Source organism: Epinephelus fuscoguttatus, linkage group LG23 (assembly GCF_011397635.1).
Source record: "Epinephelus fuscoguttatus linkage group LG23, E.fuscoguttatus.final_Chr_v1".
Lineage (NCBI taxonomy): Eukaryota > Metazoa > Chordata > Actinopteri > Perciformes > Serranidae > Epinephelus > Epinephelus fuscoguttatus.
This window is the reverse complement of record NC_064774.1, coordinates 34,535,372-34,559,028: the sequence shown is the minus strand read 5'-3', so window position 1 is coordinate 34,559,028 and position 23,657 is coordinate 34,535,372. Positions and strand designations below refer to the sequence as shown.

General features: G+C 41.1%; 1 protein-coding gene across 8 annotated transcripts in view; it reads left to right on the top strand.

Moving 5' to 3' along the window:
• Nucleotides 1–23,657, top strand: part of pde5ab (phosphodiesterase 5A, cGMP-specific, b) — a 287,017-nt gene that overhangs the window by 96,151 nt on the left and 167,209 nt on the right. For 6 of the 8 annotated variants that reach the window (XM_049568813.1, XM_049568812.1, XM_049568816.1 and 3 more), the window contains 2 exons: nucleotides 9,833–10,367; nucleotides 12,635–12,808. In XM_049568813.1, the coding sequence (XP_049424770.1) occupies nucleotides 9,833–10,367; nucleotides 12,635–12,808 (709 nt within the window). Of the gene's footprint in view, nucleotides 1–2,286; nucleotides 2,460–9,832; nucleotides 10,368–12,634; nucleotides 12,809–23,657 lie in introns of all 8 variants that reach the window. The other 2 variants (XM_049568815.1, XM_049568814.1) reach the window with 1 other exon arrangement.

Below are 23,657 nucleotides of genomic sequence, written 5' to 3'. Positions count from 1 at the left end.
CCTTCCGCTCAGGTGAACAGAGCCTTTGACTGCTGTGGGAGAAAGAATGAGTCACATGACCCTCAGTGTGTTTGAAAAATAGAGCCGAAGCAGAGAAAAGCATGCTTGAAAATGTTTGTGTGTGTGTGTGTGTGTGTGTGTGTGTGTGTGTGTGTGTTGGCATTGTAGAATGTGTTGGCTGATTAGAGAGCTTCTCCATAATCACATCTAATTTATTGTCCACACACAAAAGTACCCCCTGTCTGGCACACACGCTCACATTTGATTTGTGCCAGCAAATGTTCACATTAGACACTTGAGCATACACAGGCTAAATGAAAACAGTTCATCACATGCTAGCACTGTAACCGCTTTCACTTTTATTACCCATGCTTACTTATTATTTGTCTAAGAAGATGTGTTATCAGCAGTGCCCTCACTGTATCCTTGCTGTTATCACTGCTAAGAACTGTTGTTATTTGCTGGCCTATTTCACAGGCACAAAGCTTCGTTTTAGTTTGCAGAAAACTGTTCTCTGGTAATATATTTAAATGTTTTCAGATGCATATAATTTGCAGAACAAGTGAGTCAAAAGACAAATCTGTTTCTCTAGTAGGAAAGGATTAGGTGAAGAAGACATGACTAGTAAGTGGTGGATGAATGAGCAGATATATTTAACTTTGTCTCCAGCAACCAGGGCTCATTTTCCAATTTATGAATGGATTTCTCTTATATAAGTTTTAATTTTTTAGCAAATAGCCTTAATAGCTCCTAACCTTAATAGTCCAGTGTGTAGGATTAGGGGGATTTAGTGGCATCGAGCAGTGAGGACTGCAGATTGCAAACAGCTGAAGCTTCTCCTGGTAAGAATTCCACTGTTCATTGTTCAGGAGGCTTTTAGCAGGGGCCAAATTATCCACAGAGGTCTCTTCCTCTCCAAAACAAACAGACCAGCTGATTGAAACAGTTTAAAAACACTAAATTAAGCAGTTTAATGCTACAAAATCTGTGTTTTTCCTACCCTGTTTGGCACATCACAGATGGCCCATTTGCCCAGCACTTGCTAATGTGTACTCACCTTTTTCTCTAAAGGCCCGTTTCCACCGCAGGAACTTCGGGGTAATTTTACGGGGGCCGTTGGTGCGTGTCTCCACCGCAGGAACCACCCCCGAAGGACAGAGTTCCGGAACTTTTACAGGGGCTAAACAAGTCCCTGCCTCGGAGTAGGTACTCAGAACGGCCCCGAGAAACTTCTGGCTGGGGCTTGGGGATGACTTGGTGCTGATTGTATATACGCAAGGCGGGATGTGACGTTTTGTAAATAACAACATGGTTATCGTAGTTTAGCTAGGCTAACCGTTAGCTGTTAGCAGTGTCTGTAATAACTCAATAAACGGTCCATGAAAAAAATATTTTTTCCAGCGGATATCTTAGTTACAAAATGATTGAGCTAGCAAAGCAGTTTTGTGTTGCTATGTGTGGTATTTATTCAGTTTTGGGAAATCACGATGTCTAGAAAGCATCAGCTGACAGGGACAGCTAACAGCAGCAGCAAAGCTAACATCAGGACGTCATCTCTTCAAAGCCTTCTGTTGTCGGATACAACATGAAACTACTCCAGTTAGTTCAATCGTGTTGTAACTAAGACATCCGCTGGAAAAAAATATTTTTTTCACGGACCGTGAACAGAGTTATTACAGACACCGCTAACAGCTAACGGCATCCCTATGCCCAATGTCGCCCCGGTCAAAATGGTCGCGCAACAATTACGTCACTTACGGAGCCCGGTAACTTTACAGGAGCTTTCCTCCTACTCCACTTTCTCAGTGGAGACACGGCGGTTGAGAGGGCCGAGCGAGAGGACGTTCCTGTAGTAGTTCCTGCCCCCCAACTACTACCAGGAACTTCTTCAGTGGAAACGGGCCTTAACTTAATGTGCGCTCACCTTCTTTCTGATCCAGATGTTCTTGCGTTTTTGACCATGAGCCAAATTATCTGTAGAGGTCTCATCCTTTCTGAAACAAATGGACCAGGTGATTTAAATTGATAAAAACACTGAATAAAGCAGTTTCACGTTACAAAACAGTATTTCACCTATGCTGTTTGGCATTCTGGAGACCTCCCGCTAGCCTACAATCTGCTGATGTGTTCGGATTTTTTGTCTCTGGTAATCCAGACATTAAGGAGGTTTTTACCAGGAGCTGGATTATCCGCAGAGACCTCTTCCTCTTCACAACAAACAGACCAGGTGATTGAAGCCAGTAAAAACACACAATAAAGTGTTTTTTTCCCACATTCTCGTTGCAGAGGGGCTGCTAACTACAGTGCCCGATGCGAAAATGCTTAAAGGTGGATGTCCCTCTCTAGATCCAGTGTTTGGTTTTCCGTTCTGGGCTACTGTAGAAACATGGCGGTGCAACATGGCAATCTCCGTAGACAAGGACCTGCTTCCTGTGTCGATATAAACGGTTCATTCTAAGGTAACGAAAACACTACAATTCTTGTTTTCAGATCATTATACACTTAGGAAAACATACTTACTATATTATATTCCTTTTCTGCCAATATATCACTATATATCATCTATAGAACTTGTGAAAATAGATAGGTCTGTTTGAAATGTTGTAAATATCACTGGCCTTTTACTTCCATGTGTCCCTTATACTGGCATAAATACAGCCAATAGATGGTATTAGGGCAGAGTCAAAAGTTGTACACAACAAGAAATGCGACGGTGGAGTAGGTTGTAATATTATATCTTTCATTGGAGACAGCATTGTAGACAGCAGTGGTCTGTGAGGCCATTAAATACATTACAACATGTGGACAGAGAATTCTTTTCACTTTATTAACATTTTGTTCTGCCATTATTTAGATTTCTTCGTTGTCTCCTACAGACGTATACAGTCCATCTCTGTATATGGATCTAATGTTGAGCATAAATGAGCCCTTAGTTGGTCTTGTGTGACCAGCAGCTACTGGCTAATTTTAGCTAGTGTAAGCAAACTAACGATGATAGATAGATATTACTGTGTGACTGACATTAGCGTCAGTCAATCAATCAATTTAATTCATAAAGCCCAATATCGCAAATCACAATTTGTCTCACAGGGCTTCACAGCATACGACATCCCTCTGTTCTTTGGACCCTCACAGCGTATAAGGAAAAACTCCCCCAAAATAAATCCTTTAACGTGGAAAAAAATGGTAGAAATCTCAGGAAGAGCAACTAAAGAGGGATCCCTCTTCCGGGATGGACAGACGTGCAATAGATGTTGTACAGAACAGATCGACATAATGCATTTGCAGTAATACATATGACGAAATCAGTCAGTTTACTAACTTTAATGTGAGACCTTGCCTAACCTCACCAGCAAAAAAAACAACAGCAGCACTATCTAGTAGACCTAAAAAGCAACTGATTTGTATTATTCTACCACCAGAAGTTGTAATAAAATGTCACAATGCATAAATGAATAATGTACTGTATATAATAAAAGATCAATACCTGGTGACCATGTAGCTGTACAATATCGCCATGCACAATATTGTGATACTATGCCGTATCAATTTTTTCCCTAGTAGGCACAATTTAGTCTGTCCTCCTCTTTGGTGTCTTTTGTTTGGGGTAGTAACCTTTGTAAATGTGCATGCAACACCTATTCATATCAATAAAACATTAATTAATTTTAATTCATTGCATTGACTTCTGAACTTTAATAGTTCTTATGTGCTTTAGCAAGCATTTCTGCTCATGTTCAAAACTATATGCACATTCAAAACATCCCACACATATGTTTTCTCTGAGATTTCCCAAATTTAATGAAAATAAAGTCACAATATTTTGTGCAAAAAAATCCCCCTATCCTATCTATACTCTGCTGTACATTTAGTTATTACTCTGTGCTCTGGTGATCTGGTAGCATCCCATTCAGATTGTCTGACAGTCAGGGACAGGGACAGGGACTCTCTTCGGATCAGACTATGTTTAGAGAAGCAGCTTTGTGCTGCTCTTTACAAGAGGTGGAAAACTTGTTCTAATCAGACATAAATCTCAACATTCTGTGGCTTATTGTCCACACAAATGTTTACTTCACCACCTCCCATAAAGTGCAGCTCAGTAGCTGCTTTCCCTAAGCATTTCAGTATGAAGCATCTCGGAGCAGGATGCTCTGTTTTGGACTCCCAAACAGAGCAAAAGTGTCCAAATTAAAAATAGAACACAAAATAGAACAGCAGCCTTTCCTCATCTAGTTGGAACATCAGGGAGTTAACACTTTGTAGAGCCAATGGATTGCATTTGATTAAACCCATATGCAATTAATAGTAAATTAGTGGTATGGACAATTTTAGGTAATAAGAAAAGTGGCAGGGACGCCACCTTCCCTACCATCCCTACAATTAATTCAACCTTTTTTTTTTGTTTTAAATCACAAGTAATCACTCTGTACCTCAGCAGGAGACATGCTGGTGGTTTCTCTTTTGGACACTTGAGGACAGTGCAGTAAGCTGTAAACTCAATGTTGACATATCACTTCATATGTTGTTGATATGGCAAACGTGTTAGCAAACAGTTGATTTATCCAGCAGATAAAGGGCAACATTAGCATTGATTTGTCATGTACCCTACTTGCTCTATGATGGGCTAGTACTTGTTACCTTTAGTTGGGGTGGATTGGTTCGGTTTAGGCAAGAGGAGTAAGATTGGTTAGAGTAAGAATGTCAGGGTCAGCCAATTAGAGGCAGAGTAAGGCAGAATAATAATGATAATAATAATAATAATAATACACTAGATGTATGTAGCGCTTTTCTGGTTACTCAAAGACACGTTACAGAGAACAAGAACAACATAACAAAACAAAGAAATAATACTAAAGTGAATTAATCCATAAGAAGGGAAAGAATGCAGAGAGGGAGAGGAACGCAGATGTTGTAAGCAGTTTTGAAGAGGTGGTGTTCTGAGGGTTTTCTTGAATGTGGAGAGTGAGGGAAGTCTCTGATGACTTAAGGGAGTGAGTTCCATATAGTGGGAGCAACAATAGAGAAGGCCCTGTCCCCCCAGGTGCGGTGATGAGTCCTGGTGGGCGGGGACAGGTGGTTGGCATTAGTAGACCTGAGAGTGTGGGAGGGAGTGTGCCGGAGGAGGAGCTCAGACAGGTGGGGGGAGGCGTGTTGTAGGGGGATTTATAGATGATGATTAGGAGTTTGAAGTAGATACGCTGGGGGTTAGGGAGCCGGTGGAGGTTATGAAGGACAAGGGTGATGTGGTCAGGGGTGCTGGAGTGTGTGAGAAGATGAGCAGCTGGATATATTGTAGTTTCTTAAGAGTTTTGGATGCTGAACTGTAGAGGAGACTATTGTAGTAGACCAGTCTGGAAGTGATGAATATGTGAATAAGAGTCTCTGCAGTTGAAAAGGACAGGGAGGCGGGTGATGTTTCTGAGATGGAAGAAGGCTTTTTTGGTGATGTGTTTGATATGTTTGTCAAAGGAGTGGATTTGATCAAAGATGACATCAAGGTTACGGACACAGTGGAGTCATTGAGGGAGAAGTTGTGGGTAGATTTGAGATTTGGGACCGATGATGACTTCTGATTTGTCACAGTTAAGTTTGAGGAAGTTGGTTTGAAGCCAGGATATTATTCATTGATTAGGGTAGAGTGAATGGCAGGAGTGATGGCTTTGGTGGAGATATGGAGCTGAATGTCGTCGGAGAAGCAGTAAAACTGAAGTCCATGAAGGTGGATCATTTGACCAAGGGGGAGAATGGATGAAGACGAGGGGGCCGAGAACTGGACCTTGGGGAACAGAGATGGGAGATGGGAGCAGTGGGGGATTTTCACAGAATAAGGCAGGTCATACCTACGCTATCCTAGGAAACACAAATTCACATACTGTAAACATTATTTCTGACTTCAATTAAACTAGTAACTACTAACTTTAAAGCCAAAACCAGTGTTGTGGTAGTTACTGAAAAATAGTAACTAGTAACCGTTACTAGTTACTTCATTAAAAAGTAACTTAGTTAGTTAGTAACTCAGTTACTTAAACCAAAAAGTAATGCGTTACTGAGAAAAAGTAACTTTCTCGTTAGTTCGTTAACTAATAACGGAGTAATGCATCGTTTGGTAACAGTAACTGATAACGCGTTAGAGTATTAGTTACTGCCAAAACTAACGGCGTTACTGTAACGCATTACTAATAATGCGTTACTGCCCAACACTGGCCAAATCACATTACGAGTTCGGACAACCAGAATTTTGTAAATCCTCAGGAAGCCATCAGAGGTGTTGTGAATATGGAAACACCATTTCCCAGATTAACCTCCTTCGGTTGGTTGTGATTGGGTACAAACAAAATGTATGCTTTCACTGTGTGCCCCGGTAATTCTTTTGTCACATGATCCTTTCATTTTTTCACTAAATGTGGGGCATGCATTAGAGTTGCTGATTAATTGTTATCATAATGACTGATTGAACCAAGTGTGTATTATTTGAAAGGATACTTTGCCCATTTCCAACCAGTTTTTTATCATAACAATGTGGGTAGTATGTGTGAATGAATTATGGTAAACTTTCCTCCATCTTACCAGTGCCCAGATCTCGCTGCTCATTTACCAATGGATTTTCACTGGACTTTGGGCTCTTGACACAAAGAGAAGAGAGGGGTATCGAGACAGAGTCATCCCTCTCTTTCTCTTTCTGTCTCTTTATTTCTCCTGCTCTCAAACCCAGACCAAACTCAGACCAAGTGGTAAAACTAGGCAGTGCGATCAAATATAAGCCAAGACTTGGTTACTGTATTGCCTATTTCTTGCCTAAAATGTTTTCAGAAACATATTTTAGTTCACTTTTTGGCTGAAATACAAGAATTTGTGAACAGGAAGTGGGTGCTATGCTTGGCTGGTAGCTATTTTTACATGCCGTCATACCGTCCTGAAATTTCATCAGGGTGTATTGTATATAGTGTTTTTTGTGTGCAGTGCTACTAAGCCCACCCCCCACCTTCTTTGTATCCGCACAGACAGTGCTCCAGAGATTTTTTCCCCCTCTAAAAGGACAAAGTCTGAATTCTGGATGTATTTTGGATTTTATAAGGATGCTGAGGGGACACTTATTGAAGATAGTCACCCTGTCTGCAGAAAATGCAGAAAAAAAGTCACAAAAAGTCACACTTCAAATTTGATGAACCATCTCCGTGACCACCACCCACAACTATACAGCGAGTGTACCTGTGCCTGGTACACACTACACGACTTTTCTGCCTGTTCTGAAAGTCACTATGTCACATTACAAGTTTGTGGAGTCATAAAATCGTGCCGTGACTTGGCCAACAGACATGACACACTACACGATGGTCCACACCAATTATCCCCGGTCGTCTTTCACGATGTGTGTGATGTCATCGGGTTATTCTTGTCCTATTTTTATTACTTTTACTATTATTTCAGTCACTGTGTCTGTTCATGTGCCAACCGAAATGTTGTTGTATTAAAAGTGCCATCAGATGGCAGGAGCTACATTTGAAGTACTGTACACAAACATACAAGTCACCGAATCCTCCACAAGTTCCTACAAATGTTTCACGATAAAAGCCAATTTAGAAAATGGAGGGATTCTCTGAGCCAAGGTTATATGGGACTTTTAATTTGAAACAAATTCAGGACGTGTTGAGTTTGAAATGACGGTGCGGTGCATTAACTTTATCAAGGCAACAGGAGCGGATAAAAAGTAAAAATATAAAAACACAGAGGGAATATTAAATAATGGTCCTTTTATAATGTAGTCTGTTTCAAATGAAGCTGGTAGCCTCTGCAGTTGTGGTGAGTAAAAGCCCCGCCACTATTTTTTAATTTTCCTACTTTATGTTTGTCTTCATTCGGGGCGTTGGTGGCTTAGTGGCAGAGCATGTACAAGGCTGTTGCCACAGCGGCCCGGGTTCAAATCCAGCCTGTGGACCTTTGCTGCATGTCATCCCCCCTCTCTCTCCCCCTTTCATGCTTGACTATCCTATCTATAAAGGCAAAATGTCTAAAAAAAAAAAAAGTTTGTCTTCATTATGAAGAAATAACATTGTTTGCTAGCTTGATGCTAGTGACAATACTCAGCAGGTTGACAAAGTGCCTCTGCTGTTTCCTTTTTACTCTGTGTGGTAACGTCCCCAGAGGAAATATTAAAAAGGCTGGGGTGTTGTTGCCATACAGTTGTCTATGGCAGCAGCTAACTCTGTGTTTCTATTGGTCAAAGTGATGGCTGTGATGGGAGTAATTGTGAACGACAAAAAGAAAATCAAACATGCTAGACTTTCTGTTAGACAGAAAGTACATTAAGCTCTTTATTTCATTTGTTTTTCGAAATAACTTGGTTAAATTACTTCAGTGTGTGTATAAGTACTTTTTGAACATTTTGAGCACATTTCAACAATACTGCGATAATAATGATAGCCGTGATAATTTTGGTCACAAAAACCGTGATATGAAATTTTCATACCGTTACATCTCTAAGGTCAATAGAAAGATAAGAATCTGTATTTTTGCAATGTTGAAAATCATACCATTGGGATTTCTAAATACCCTGGTGTACCGCAATACTGTGGCGCTATACTGTGTCCTGTAGTGTCAAAACGGAGGCTGAAAATACTGCAATCAAACAGTAAAACTTAGCAGTGCTGGTAAAATATGAACCAAGATTCTGTTACTGTGTTCTCAATATGTCATATGTTTTATTTATTTATTTAACAGGGACAGTGCACAGCTAGTTAGCTGCACCAGAGTTAGCTATAAGCTCATTATCATCTGTAGTCCCTGGGCGGGAAACAGAGAAGAAATTCTCTGCTAAAAGACACTACTGTATGTGTCTTGTGTTTTTAGAAACATATTTTTGTGCACTGTTTAACTGTAGCACAAGATTGTTTATTATCAGCTTGCTACCATATTGTTTTTGAATGGGCAGCTCGCATTATGTCACCCACCAGTGGGAGCATTTATTGGTCCAGTGCGGTGCAATGCATTCTGGTAGTTGAAGGTTTTCTATCTGTTTTGCTATACCCCCAGGCTGGCCATAGCCCTGGCCAGGGGCATTATGTTGGTGGGTTGTCTGTCCATTCTTGTGAACACAATATAACACAATATCTCAAGAACACCTCAAGAGAATTTCTTCATATTTGGCACAAATGTTCACAGGTTCAAAGGTCCAAAGGTCAAGGTCACTGTGACCTTGTCTGTCTTGTTCATTGGGGAACGCCATATTTCAAGAATGCCGTAAGGGAATTTCCTTAAATTTGGCACAGTTCTCCACGTGAAGTCAATGATGACCTGATTAAATATGGGTGGTCAACAGTCAAGGGTCATTGTGACCTCATTCATCTCATTCTCACAAAGGTGATATCTCAAGAAAGCCTTGTGTGGGAATTTCCACGAATTTGGCACAAAAAAATAATTTGGTGGTCAAAGGTCATTATGACTTCACTCCAAAACTCAAGAATGACATTTCACAGAATGTCTAACAGGATAGAATTATAAGGTGATGGCATTATATATCCAAAAGGTCAATGGTCAACTTCACTGTGACATCATAATGTTCTGCAAAAAAACACTTTTCAGGGCATTATTCAGTGTCATATCTCAGGAACAGAGGGAAAAACATTTAGTCAGATACTGAATTGGTGACACTAATCTTGTGTGCCCACCTTGACTCTGTGCTGATTGTATAGATCTTTTGTGCTGCCAGGGGGAAGATGTGTGTGAAGCATCCATGTTTTCAGAGACATGGATGTAAACTATAAGCCCAACTTGACTGGTGTGCGGGGGCATACAACCGTAAGGTGTTAATTGTAGTTTTCCATTTCATCAACAGGGAAATGGTGAATGCCTGGTTTGCTGAACGCGTCCACACCATCCAGCAATCTGCCTCCAAAGAAAATCCTCAACAGCAACGAGCTCACCAGTCCTCCTCAGACTCAGGCCCCCCCTCTGCCTTCACCATCACCCCACCTACCCTCAACCTACTGGACAACCGTTGCCCATCCCCGGCCACAGTCCCCAGCCCGGCTCCCGGCACCCCAACTCGCAAAATCTCAGCATCCGAGTTCGACCGCCCACTCAGACCCATCGTGGTTAAAGACTCTGAAGGCTCTCTGACGTTTCTGAGCGACGCTGACCGTGAAACTGTCCCCCTACGGGGCTCAGTGATGGGTGAAGGTGGTATTGGTGGGGGAGGTAATGGAGGTGGATGCAGCGGGGCAGGTAGTGGAGGCAGGGGTGACCGCTGCGCCAGGCTGCTGGAGCTGGTGAAAGATGTGTCGAGTCATCTGGATGTGACAGCACTCTGCCATAAGATCTTTCTCCACATCAATGAGCTGATCTCTGCAGACCGCTACTCACTGTTCCTGGTAGGAAGGAAAGGACTGTGGGTCAAACTATCAGTTTAACTGCTTAAACTGGAGATGTGATAAGCCAGAGCACAAGGAAGTGAGACATGGGCCTCTATAGTATATCTAGCTGCTGATGAAAGACATTTAAAAAAGTAAAGCCTCAAGCAGGCTAAAAGTACTACTTAGTAGATTTTAGTGGACGCTTTGAATCAGAATTTGATTTAATCATGAATACTTCAAGAAAAAAATGTGAACATTTGTTAGCAAAGTCAGTGAACAAAATGTGGGACATATGGCCATTAAAAGGGAACGTTCAAAATGGATCATAGATAACAAACATTAATTTGCCTATCTATTCACAATCATTTAACAGCAAATCTTTTTTTGACATTTATTCTCACTACACCACTAACTTTGACTTTAATGTCTAACTGAATTCAACAAAAGATTGTCACTTGTATGCACAAGGAGGTGGAGGAGACAGCAACAACATTTCACAAGCGGTGTCTATATTCCTGAAGTCTGCTGAGATTCCGTATGGCCCTGTTGATAACCGATAATTACCTGCTTCTCATGGCTGACACTGATACGATAAGAGATAATTTCACTTTTTTGTATTTTAAAAACAAGTGTATAACATGTAGTTTATGCACACCTGAGGGTAAGAAAGGCTAATGCAACAAAAACAAACAACAGTTGTGACTCTGCATACCTGCCAACGTTAGGCTGTGAAAAAGATTTTCTGGGGTATCCAAAGATGGCCCATCTTCAATGCCCCTGCCCCCTTATAACCCTACACTACACATGAACATAATAAATACAAGCATGTGAAAATAACATGATGGAGGCTCCGCCAAAATAAGTGCCATACCAAACCAACTAGGGAGGAGTGTAAGTGGCTGTAAAAGTTATGCCAGTTCCTTTTTCCACCACAGACAGGGAAGTTCCCAAAGCTTGCTGCTGTATTTCTCCACTACACCTTAATGAAGGGTGCATCAATCCAAACCAGTCTCACTCCATAGTTGTTGAATACCGGCGCTTGGGCAGTGACTTACGGTGTCAGACACCAACAAAAAAGCTGTTCTTTCAGCATGATACCAACCGTCGCCGTTACAGAAAAACGACGATGGCCATGTCAGGGCGGAACACATTGGGACAACGAAAGTTAAGGCGGTGAAAGTCCGAGTAGGGCGATGGGTTGGGTGGTGGATAGGTCCAACAACCACTGACTTTCACCCGGGAGGTTGCTGTTTGCTTCCTGTGTGAATGTAAAGCTAAACTCTATTCTTTTTTCCTAAACCCAACCATGGGCTTTTGTTGCCTGAACCCAACAATGTGTGTGTTGGCTAAATGTGAACATGTGTGCTTGTTGCAGAAGGGAAAAAAACTTCAATTCAAGGTGTTGCACCGACGTAGTATGTTTTATTTTGAAAGGGACTGTAAGCAAACTGTACATTTCCTGTGAAAATGGAAGTATATTTTGAAAACAGACAATGCATGTAACATGGGATTCCAGAACATCCAAAACCAGTGCACCCGCGGTCCCTTGCACGTCATATCTGGACGTGGAAAGTCCATGACCAAATGTTGATATGGTACAAGGTTGGAGTGAGAATGGTGTTGTTCAATCAGATGTGAAGGTGGCAAATAATTGAGGTATACTCAGTGACGGAGTGGGAGAGGGAAGGGTCCAGTTTGCGAAAGGCCCTATGTCACAGGTGCAGCAGTAGTCTTATAATAAACAGAGAGAGAGGGGCAAGGAAGGTTGCAATGAGTACATGAAATTTCAAGGTCATGCAGAATTTACAGGGACTGACTGAATTTACAACACACTGTATATTAGAGTCTCAGACGGGGTTCTTCTCTGGTATGTGGCTTTCAATTTCTTTGCTGAGTCAGACAGCCAAAAACAACAAGTTTTAACTTAAGCTAAAATGCCTGATGGAGCTGAGGAGAGTCTGTGGACCAGTCACAGTGAGCTTCCCTTTTTACATTACACACAGTCATTTAAACCATTGTTAATGAAAAAAATACATTAATCAGTGCAGCTTTAATTTACTCTTTATTACTTTATGTTGTCTTATTTCTAGATGACAGAAAACAGATCCTCCAGTTCTATCTTCATTAGATTTGTTGATGTGAAACTTTTTCTCATAATGAGATTTCCATTTCTTTGCTGTGTTTGTGGTTTAGGCCAACAATCAGGGGCATAAACTTCTTTGTTTATGTTTGAAATCAGTCATGTGACCACATTCTGCTGTGTGTTTGTGTGTGTTTGGTCTCAGGTGGGCGAGGACAGCTCCAACAGGAAGTTCTTGGTCAGCCGCCTGTTTGATGTGGCGGAGGGATCCACGCTGGAGGAGTCCTCCAGTAGTTGCATCCGGCTGGAGTGGAACAAGGGCATTGTGGGACATGTAGCTGCCACAGGACAGCCACTCAATATCAAGAATGCTTATGAGGTAAAGATTTTACATGGTCACAGTTAGGGCTGCACGATATTGGAAAAAACTTACATTGCAATTTTTTTTTATTTTTTTTTTTTTTGCAGTATATAGTGCAGTATTAAAAAATACAAGAATTTTCATCAGATGACTTAAACTAAGAAAATTTAAAAAATAGTGGCGGGGTTTTTACTCACCACAACTGCAGAGGCTACCAGCTTCATTTGAAACAGACTACATTATTATTTATTAATCCCTCTGTATCTTTATATTTTTACTTTTTATCCGCTCCTGTTGCCTTGATAAGGTTGCATCACGCCGTCATTTCAAACTCAACACTTCCTGAATTTGTTTCAAATTAAAAGCCCCTTGTAACCTTGGCTGAGAGAATCCCTCCATTTTCTAAATTGGCTTTTATCGTGAAACATTTGTAGGAACTTCTTGTGGAGGATTCGGTGACTTGTATGTTTGCATACGGTACTTCAAATGTAGCTCCTGCCATCTGATGGTGCTTTTTAATTTACTACAACAACATTTCCGCTGGCACATGAACAGACACAGTGACTGAAATAATAGTAAAAGTATTAAAAATAGGACAAGAATAACCCAATGACATCACACACGTCATGAAAGACGGCCGGGGATGATTGGTGTGTATTATCGTGTAGTGTGCCATGTCTGTCGGCCAAGTCACAGCACGATTTTATGACTCCATGTGTAATGTGACATAGTGACTTTCAGAATGGGCAGAAAAGTCGTGTAGTGTGTACCAGGCATAAATCCTCCTTTAACGTGTCTCCCTCTTGCATGTCGCTAATTTTCAGTGTGTGACTGCAGCATGTGCATGAGAGGGGGAGGGGCTGCTGAGTGCTGTGAGAGGTGAGCGGAGCAAAGAGCTCTCTTCAAAGCTGCTTTTCTGAAGCAAAACAAAAGTTTACATGTTTTAAAAAAGAGAAAACATCGCATGGCAATGTTCAAATGATATATCTTGCAGCCCTAGTCACACACACACACACACACACACACACACACACACACACACACACACACACACGTATTTTACCCCTGACTGTTTCAGTGTAGTGACCTTATGTGTGATCAGGTTTCACACAATATCACTTTCCATGTTCAATCAATGATCAAACAAACCTGGTTCGAAATCTGTCATTGGATAATATGGTTTATATTCCTCTGTCACAGACTTTCTAGCACATTAGTTCCCCTAAAAACATAAATTGGCATTTTCATGTTTTTTTGTTTATGTATATTTGAGGCATATTTGTGGTTTAGAGGTGTTTGTAGGTGTGTTTCTTTACCCTTGACAGAGCCAGGATAGCTAAACCCCCCTTCCAGTCTTTAATCCATGATCCATGCCATTAACTGGACTTTCAACAGTATTAACTTTGTATGTTGGCTACAGCACAACAAAGTAGGAAATACCAACAATAAACACAACTAAATGATAAAAACATCAGAATAAAACATTTACCTAAGTAGCCATCTCACTTACTTATGGTAGAACCACAAATAATAATGGTAGAATCATAAATAATTACCCAATCTACTAAATCTGCAAGTCTTCAAAATTGAGAGGGCAAAATGCAAAATACTCCATTACTTAACCACCAAGAATAGAATATATATATATATATGTGTGTGTGTTTTTTTTAAAGATTTTTTTGGGGCATTTTTAAGCCTTTAATCGATAGGACAGACAGGTGTGAAAGGGTGAGAGAGAGGGAGTGACATGCAGCAAAGGGCCGCAGGCTGGAGTTGAACCTGGGCCGCTGCGGCAACAGCCTTGTACATGGGGCGCCTGCTCTACCACTAAGCCACCGACGCCCCCGCCAAGAATATTTTTAAGCAGTTACACATGATGGTCTGTTGGTTAATTTTGCTACTCTTCAGTTTATTGCATTATGGACCACCCAGGCCTGGTGGGAGCCAGCTAGCATTGGCAGTATCACTCATTCAGCGATTATCGCTAGTCAGTGGTGAAGTGGGGGGTATACGCAGGTAAATGGAGTAATGCTGATAGCCGATATAGATGTTTAAAATGACAATTTGGCTAATGGCTGATACCGATACAGATTTTAATCAAAACAATTTGGCCAATAGTGGATACAGATATTTATAATAACAATTTGGCCAGTAGCCAGTACCTATACAGATATTTAAAATCACAATTTCACTTTAGCTGATACCAATACAGATATTCAGAATAACAATTTGGCTGATAGCTGATGTTTTTATATTATTTTGTTTTGTGCCAGAGAAACATTTAAATAAACTATAAAAAAATAACTAAACTTCTTTAAAGTCATTACGTCCTTCATTACATCATACACGCCATACACATTAATGAAACAACACAAAATATAGCCTTTTACATAAAAAATATCTTTTTAACAAAAATGACTGCTTCCAAAGCCTTTTCACTATATAAAATACATTATAATTGGCTCTCTAGTATCTATTTTATATTGCTATTAAAACATCAACAAATTTCAGACAACTTCAAACAAATGTATTTATTGACGTTTTACACTGAACACATCATGAGAACATCCTAATTTACCTTTGCCTTATACTTAGGTTTACTGAATTAAGCTTGAATGCATCATAATGTAACTCAGTGAAACCTCCATGAGCTGTAACTTGCAGCCACCAGCTGCTGATTTCACCACAAATTTGTTTACTGCATCCTTTCATCCCGAATGGTAAGGTCTCTGTTCATCCCAAACCTGTTTTCTACCGTCCCCGGTAGGACCACACACCCGCTGCTACTTGCCATTTTCAATGACAGTTTACGAGGTGAGTATCGGCCGATACCGATATGTGACCAATGATTCAATGTGTTCCTACTCCTGATCCATGTGCTCATATGTGCCACAGGTTATAAAAATGAACCCTGCATTTGAATCCAAGCTGATTAAAGATTTTGCCTCACTGCCATGAAAATATCTTACAACAAGCTTTAAAGGAGCTATATGTAAGAAATCTGAAGCAAGTAGTTTTAAAATCCTCCTAATATAGAGATTAAGGATTAATGTTAATATAACATACTGATCTCACCGACAACAATAGTACAGCCAGAATATTCGCATTTAAATCTTTTTTTTACGGCCTGCAAATCATGTTTATGTTTTGAATTTGTGTTTTGGCCTGTTGCGCCACCCACCGCCGTCTACCAGTCACGCAGTCAGTAGAGTCTCAGCATCAGTTACAGTTACGACTGAGCTACAATGGCTGATGGTGTGACTAAACACGTTATGATTCCCAAAAACGCCAAGACAAAACTCGAGGCAAAGTGAGGGTCTATATAGGAGATGCTTTTGAACGGTGGAGACAGTTGAAAGCGGAGAAGAATTTGAAATCGGATGTTGAAGTGGCTACTCCTCCCCTTGACAGGTAAGCTTTAGCCAAAGTTGGCTAACTAGCATCATAGCTAGACGGGGATGGACATTTTGAATACTTTCAACTGTTATTCATTTTCGATCATACATTGTAGCCCATGTGCAGGTGGGTCATCGACCCGACTGATTTTTTTGAGAAACAAACGTTAGCAGCACGGCAAACAGCATTAGCAGTGTCCTGGTACATAGCCTCCTCCGCTGTATCCCGGCAGCAGCATTAGCAGCAGAGAAGCCGGACTTGCTCAAACAGTCCGCTGGAAAACCGAAGATCAAGGACGCGGTGATGTGGCCCTGCCACGGCAGCCACCCGTGGGCAAACAGATCACCCCCAATTTTCACCAGATGCGTATTGGTTGCGTCTGCGCTCCGGCACGGCAGCAGAGCCGATAGGATTCAGTTCTAGTCAATGTGTGTTTCCACCGGCTGTGGCTGTGCTGCGTTCCGGCTCTGTCTCAGTTGCGGCACTCCGGAGCCCTCCGCAACAGATACACAGGACTTCTATTTTTGCCGGACGCCGGAGCACAGCGCAGCAATTCAACACAGAGCAGCAACCTCGAATCTGTAGGGGATGGGGGACGGACACAACTCGCGGCAGTATTTTGAATTTGAGTGCAGAAACCGTTTTGGCCACATTCTCACATACAGTGCCTTTAAGACTGATTATGACACTGTCTTTATTCGTCAGGGAACACAGAACAGTGTCTCACCTTTTGTGTGTGTGTGTGTGTGTGTGTGGGGGGGGGGGGGGATAGAGAGAGAGACTTCATTACAGAACATCAGCTATTAAGCAAAAGCCAAATTGGATTCCTCCCTAAATTCAGAACCACAGACCATATTTTCAAACTGCACACTTTAATTGATACTTACGTGCACAAAAATAATGAGAAAATATATGCTTGTTTCGTGGATTTTCAAAAAGCCTTTGACTCAATCTGGCACAAAGGCCTTTTCTTTAAATTAATTGAGAGTGGTATTGGAGGAAAAGTAAAATCAATGTATACTAGGATGGAAAATGCTCAATTAAGATTGGAACCAAGAAAACAGAATCTTTCTTCCAGAGACATGGAGTAAGGCAGGGCTGTAACCTCAGCCCCACCCTATTTAACATATATATCAATGCAGTGGCAAAACAAATAGAAAATTCTCCTGCACCTGGCCTGAAATTACAAGAGACCATAATAAAGCGTCCCCTCTATGCTGATGACCTGGTCCTGTTGTCTCCAACAAAAGAGGGGCTACAGCAACACTTATCAGAACTGGAAAAAATACTGTCAAACCTGGGCCCTGACAGTTAACCAACCCAAAACCAAGGTGCTTATTTTTCAGAAAAGATGCAGATTACAGAGAAACAATAACAGTTTCAAAATTGGAAACAACCTCATTGAACAAACAAAGAGTACTGCATGCAGAAGTCTCTTCCAGGTGCAGAGAAGAGCTCCAAACTCTGCATGCAGAGGTGAATTAGGCCAATATCCTCTACTGTTAAATATCAAAAAATGAGCCTTAAATTTCTGGAACCACATTAAAACAAGTTACCCACTCTCATTTTCCTATAAAGCCCTATGCTGCCAGGAGCTGAACCCACAAAGGAGTCCCCTCTACCTGCTTGTCCAGAGTCTGACCGAACCTTCAACCACTCAGGTCACTACATCACAACCACCTCAGCTTCAGGACACATGCCCCCCGAAAATTAGACCCAACCAAATTATGACAAAAGAAAAAGAAAAATACAGAGAATATTGGACAGAACTAATAAAATCCCAGAGCAAAATGGAAACATATAAAGCCCTCAACAGACAGTACTCTGTGGCAACCTACCTGAGCACAGTGCCTGATAGGAATATGAGGAAAATGATGACTAAGTACAGACTGAGTGAGCACAACCTAGCAGTAGAAGTCGGCCGACGCAAACAGAGCTGGCTGCCCAGAGAGGAGAGGATGTTCTCACTGTGACCAGGGAACAGTAGAGACTGAACTGCGCTTCTTAACTCAATGTGACAAATATAAATGCATTAGAGAAGAGTATTTTGCAAAAAATAATAAAGATATTCCCAGATTTCTTGCACTGGAATAACTTAGAGAAACTTCCGGTCCTACTGGGAGAGAGGGAGGAATGTTGTGTACTGGCGGCAAAATATGTAACAACCTGCCATCAACTTCACATCACACATGATGATTGATAATTGTTTATATATTGATAATTAATCTGTTGTATAAATTCATTTCTTTATGACTTTTACCCTGCCATAGCAACTCATGCTCTCCATGTTTTGTTTTTTTTAATTGCGATTATTATAAATGTATTGTTATTGTTTATGCTCGTTATATTTGTGTTATATTGTGTTAATATGCTTTGGCAACATTGTTTTGAATGCAGTCATGCCAGTAAAGCAGCTTGAACTTCAACTTGAGAGAGAGAGAAAGAGAGAGAGAGAGAGAGAGAGAGAGAGAGAGAAGGAGAAAGAGAGAGACAGGCAGAAAGATAGAGAGAGAGAGAGAGAGAGAGAGAGAGAGAGAGAGAGAGAGAGAGAGAGATTTCCTGCTGTGCACCTTCTCCTTTGATAGTACTGTCATCTGGTTGCCTGCCAACCACAAGACAATGATGATGATGATGATGATGAGTGGGAGAGGGAGAAAGAGATGCGTGAGAAATGACAAATGAAGAACAAGAGCGGCTGATGGGACGGTCCACCTGCATCCAATTAGTTTGCTGTGTGTGTGTGTGTGTGTGTGTGTGTGTGTGTGTGTGTGCGCACCCTCTCATCTAATGCCCTTGAGGGTTCAAGTGTGGTTTTGAGAGTGTGTGTCTTTGTGCATGAACATGTGCAATCAAAACCTGTAAGCACATATGAATATGCATAATGAAATGTGTGTGTGTGTCTCTGTGGGTGTACAAAAAATGTGTTTTTGTGTAATCCAGTATTAGTATGTGTACAGGAAGTGTGTGTGTATCACGCTGAGCACTAACCAACTTAGTACATGTACAATAATACTGTAGATTATTTGAGTGTGTGCTGCAGGCTGTATTAGTGCAAGGGTGTGTGTGTGTTGCTGTAGAACCTGATACTGCTTCCAGGAAGTTCATCTGCGTCATCCGAGGGACTCCCTAGCCTGATTGGATATTTATCTTCTCATTAGTCTGCTCAGGATTACATACGATAACAAACAGACCCCCCTTTGCTTGTTTGTATTAGTTCAGCCCTCTGTGGACTCGACAGGCAAAAGCCTGGGCCAAACCAATTTACAGGCTGGGGTGGTGATGTACTTATCGATGCCTGCACTGTGCTGTATCCAAAATGCAATATATGAGGGAAAAACTCTACAGGACTTATCTCTATCATTCAATGAGTTTCGTTTTGATTTCATGTGCCCCTGCCACATATTTCTTGGATTTTAAAAGATAGTTGTGTACTTTGTGGGCAGATGGTGTTCTTGCTCTGGAGTGAAGTTTGCTGTAGTGAAAGGCTGTTGTGGCTTGTGTAAGAGGTACTTTTATATCAAATAAGCTTTGGATTTCTCTGCATGCATGTGGAAGTGGTGTGCATGGGGGTGTCTTAAGATGACAGCGGTCATTTCAGCCAACAAACTGACTTGACTTGAAAAGAGTCTATCTCTGTCTGGTCAAGGTCACTGTGACCCTGCATCCATCTCATTCTCGGGAACAAGATATCTGAAAAACATCTTCAGGGAATTTCTTCAAATTTGGCACAAACATCTACTTTGAGTCAGTGATTACCTGATTAGAATTTGGTGGTCATACGTCAAAGGTCGAGGTCACTTTGACCTTGTCTGTCTCATTCTTGTGAGCACAATATTTCAAGAGCACCTCAAGGAAATTACTTCAAATTTGACAAATGTCCACTTGGACTGAGGAATAAACTGATTAGAATTTGGTGGTCAAAGATCAAAGGTCAAGGTCAGTGTGAACTCACAAAACACATTTTTGGCCATAACTCAAGGATTCTTGTGCTGATTATGACAAACTTTCACACAAATATCTAACAGGATATAATTATGAAGTGCTGACATTTTATATCCAAAAGGTCAAAGGTCAACATCTCTGTTACATGAAAATATTTTGCATAAAACACTTTTCTGGCCATTACTCAACATGCTAACTCAGAAAGGAAAAGGGGAGTCACTTGGTCAGATACTGAATTGGTGACACTAATCTTGGGTATCCACCTTGAAACTGTGCTGATTGCATAGATCTGTGCCATCTGGGGGAAGATGTGTGTGAAGCATCCATGTTTTCACAGACACAGATGTAAACTGTAAGAGGAACATACAGAGGCATACAACTGTGGGGCGGCAATTGTAGTTTATCAAGATTATTCATTGTTCTTCAAGAATGAATTGATTAGATTTTGTTGGGCATAGGTCAGAGGTTAAGGTCACTGTGACCTGGTTTGTCTCATTCTCCTGAACTATATCTCAAGAAGACCTTGAGGGAATTTTCTAAAATTCAGCATAAATGTCAACATTGACTTAAGGATGAACAAGGACTGAACATATTTTGGTGGTCAAAGGTCAAGGTCACCAGGACCTTGTGCCCATCTTATTCTCATGAGTGCAATACAGAATTTCCTCAATTTTGCATAACTGTCCATTTGGACTCAAGGATCAACTGATTAGAATTTGGTGGTCAAGGGCCAATGTCAGTATGACCTCACAAAACATACTTTTGGCCATAACTTAAGAATTCAAACTCTTATTATGACAAAATTTCACAAATGTCTAATAGGATAAAATTATAAAGTGAAGACATTTTATATCCAAAAAGATCCACCTTGAAACTGTGCTTATTTTATGGATCCTCTGTGTTAAAGATGTGTGTGAAGCATCCATGTTTTAGAATATGTAGCTTCTTGCAGCAACATCCATATTTGAAGCATTGTCTATTGCCTTTGCTACATATGAGTCTGGAAAGATGTTGCTTTGCAGTGCAGAGACCAGTCTCATTCTCATTCACTCTTTGGACATGATTTGTTCCTCTCTGATTTCAAACTACTTCCAAACAACTAATGATGATGGTTAATGGATGGATGATTTTCATTAAACTTGCACTGATTAATCGGCAGTGCTCGGAATTGGGCCGATTTTCACGTGATCGGCCATGACCTGCGACTGGCAAGTCAGTCTAAAATATGCCAATTTAAAATGCCAGTCAAATTCCCGCCACGGCGCATGATTGACATCATCTAACATCAACCGCTCGCACACATGTACATGTGCATCTTACGGCTTGGGCAATGTGAGGAAGTGAAACATGGGCAACTTCTCACCTTAATCATTCACGCACACACATCAAAAGAGAGAAGGAGAAAGTTATTAGTTGTCCGTGTTAAATTTAACTGCGGAGCTCTCACTGCTGCACTGTGCCTCTCAAAACAAATGAGGCGCGTGTCTACGTGCTGAAGATGCACGTGTCCACGTGCTGAAGAATGTGCACCTTTTTTCTAGTTGTTAGAATAAGAAAGTCCGTAACACTGCACTTTGTAGATGTGAAGACCTGTGTGAATTTTCCACAGGAGATATTTTCACTTCTTTATCTATTCGAGAAATTACTATATGCTTTCTTACTTTTCCCCCAAAAAATTGTAATCGGTGCAAGTCTAATTTTCATTTTGCCCTTCTGCACTTCTACACTCTGCAACACTAAGCAAAGTTTCATGGCTTTTCAAAAGAGGAGTCTGGCTGTCAATGGCGGTTTTAGGCGGGGGCCAGCATCGGCCAGTGCCCCCGTAACTCCGAGTCCGGCTCGGGCCCTGTGGCCCCCCCGCCGAGGAGTCGGAGGGGGAACGTATCCAGTGGGTTGCCATAAATGAGCCTGTCCCAGAGGCATTCAATTACCAGAGGGCTTTTGAAATGCTCTGATTTAGGGTGCTGTACCTGCAAATTGAGGGGGAGGGAGGAAAGCAGTAATTTGTGCCTGTTTGTGTGTAATTTATTTGAATCTCACCTTTTGTTTTCCTTTCGTTTTGCGCATTTTGTATTGTTTTGCGTATCTGTAACTGTACTTGTGAGTGTGAGAGTTTTAAAAGAATATTTTGTCTGCACATGATTTTAAATATTAAAATAGCCTTCCAGAGGCAGATCAGTACATCAGTCATTTTTCTTTTGATTACTGAAATGTTTAACCACTAATCCTTAGCCGTATTTTAAGTGTAATCCCATAACATACCACTAGTGTTTTTATCAGTAAAAATAGAACATTTTGCACAAATAAAAAGCACAAAGATGTTGAAATCTAGGCATATTCTGCCATCATAACTTGGCTCTCAGAATTCACCAGATTGATGCCTTTAAATCAAATACAAAATTTTCTCTCGGGGGAGCATGCCCCCAGACCCCCCTGCACACATATATTGTTCAGACTTAGATATTTGACCATACTTGTATGTGCCCCTGTATCAAAAGGACTGGCCCTAGCTTGGCCCCCCCATTGAAACTGGCCTAGAACCGCCACTGCTGGCTGTTAGTTTAAGTAGCTCTTGATTTGATTTGCAGCAGAGCTTTCTATTAGTGGAGGCGGAGCACATATTTTAAATGTCAATATCCCAGTTGATCATGTTCATTCTATTGTAAGTATCCAAAATCGTGATCATGATTAATATTCAATTAATTCTGCAGTCCTAATACAGAGTCTAGGCCTAGGTTTTAGTCCACTTACTGCAAAAGCAAACAATATCAACATCAACAGCAGATCAGAAAAGGCATCTTACTGAAATATCAATAGGTATAGGCCTACTTCTAAACACGAGAATATTAGACCTGTTTTGTGTGAGTTTTATTCTGAAATCAGTCTAGTGTTCATCCCCCATGGTTTTAGACACACATACACATACATATATACACATACACATATCTGCGAGGAGAAAAGCCGAAGCTCGAGCAAGAAATCTGTGTGAGCAGCATGATAATTTGAGCGCGAGTAACATGGTATCTGAGTGTGAGCACACAGTTTGAGCAGAAACAGAGTAGATCTAAGCGCAAGCAGAGGCTATTTGAGTACGAGGGCAGGGTTTGAGGGACAATATTACAAAATCTGAACGTGAAATCAATAAATAATGCTCTCAAACTGATATACCACTCTCTTGAATAAAGATAGGGATAAAGTCATAACTAGGCCACAAGCAGTTGACATGCAGCAAAGGGTTGCAAGCCGGGGTTGAACCTGCGGCCGCTGCAGCGAGGCATCGCCTCTATACACGGGGCGCCAGCACTATCCACAATGCTACCGACACCCCCCTCTGCAGATCTCATATAAGTTCCTATACAAGTACCTCAAGCCTCCTTTCTTTATTTTTTGCCTTTATTCACTGATGTAACGTTTTTGTCCCAATATTTTGTGCGATATCTTTGTATATTTCTTCAATAGTAATAGTAATAATAATAATAATAATAATAATAATAATGATAATAATTAGCGGCACGGTGGTGTGGTGGTT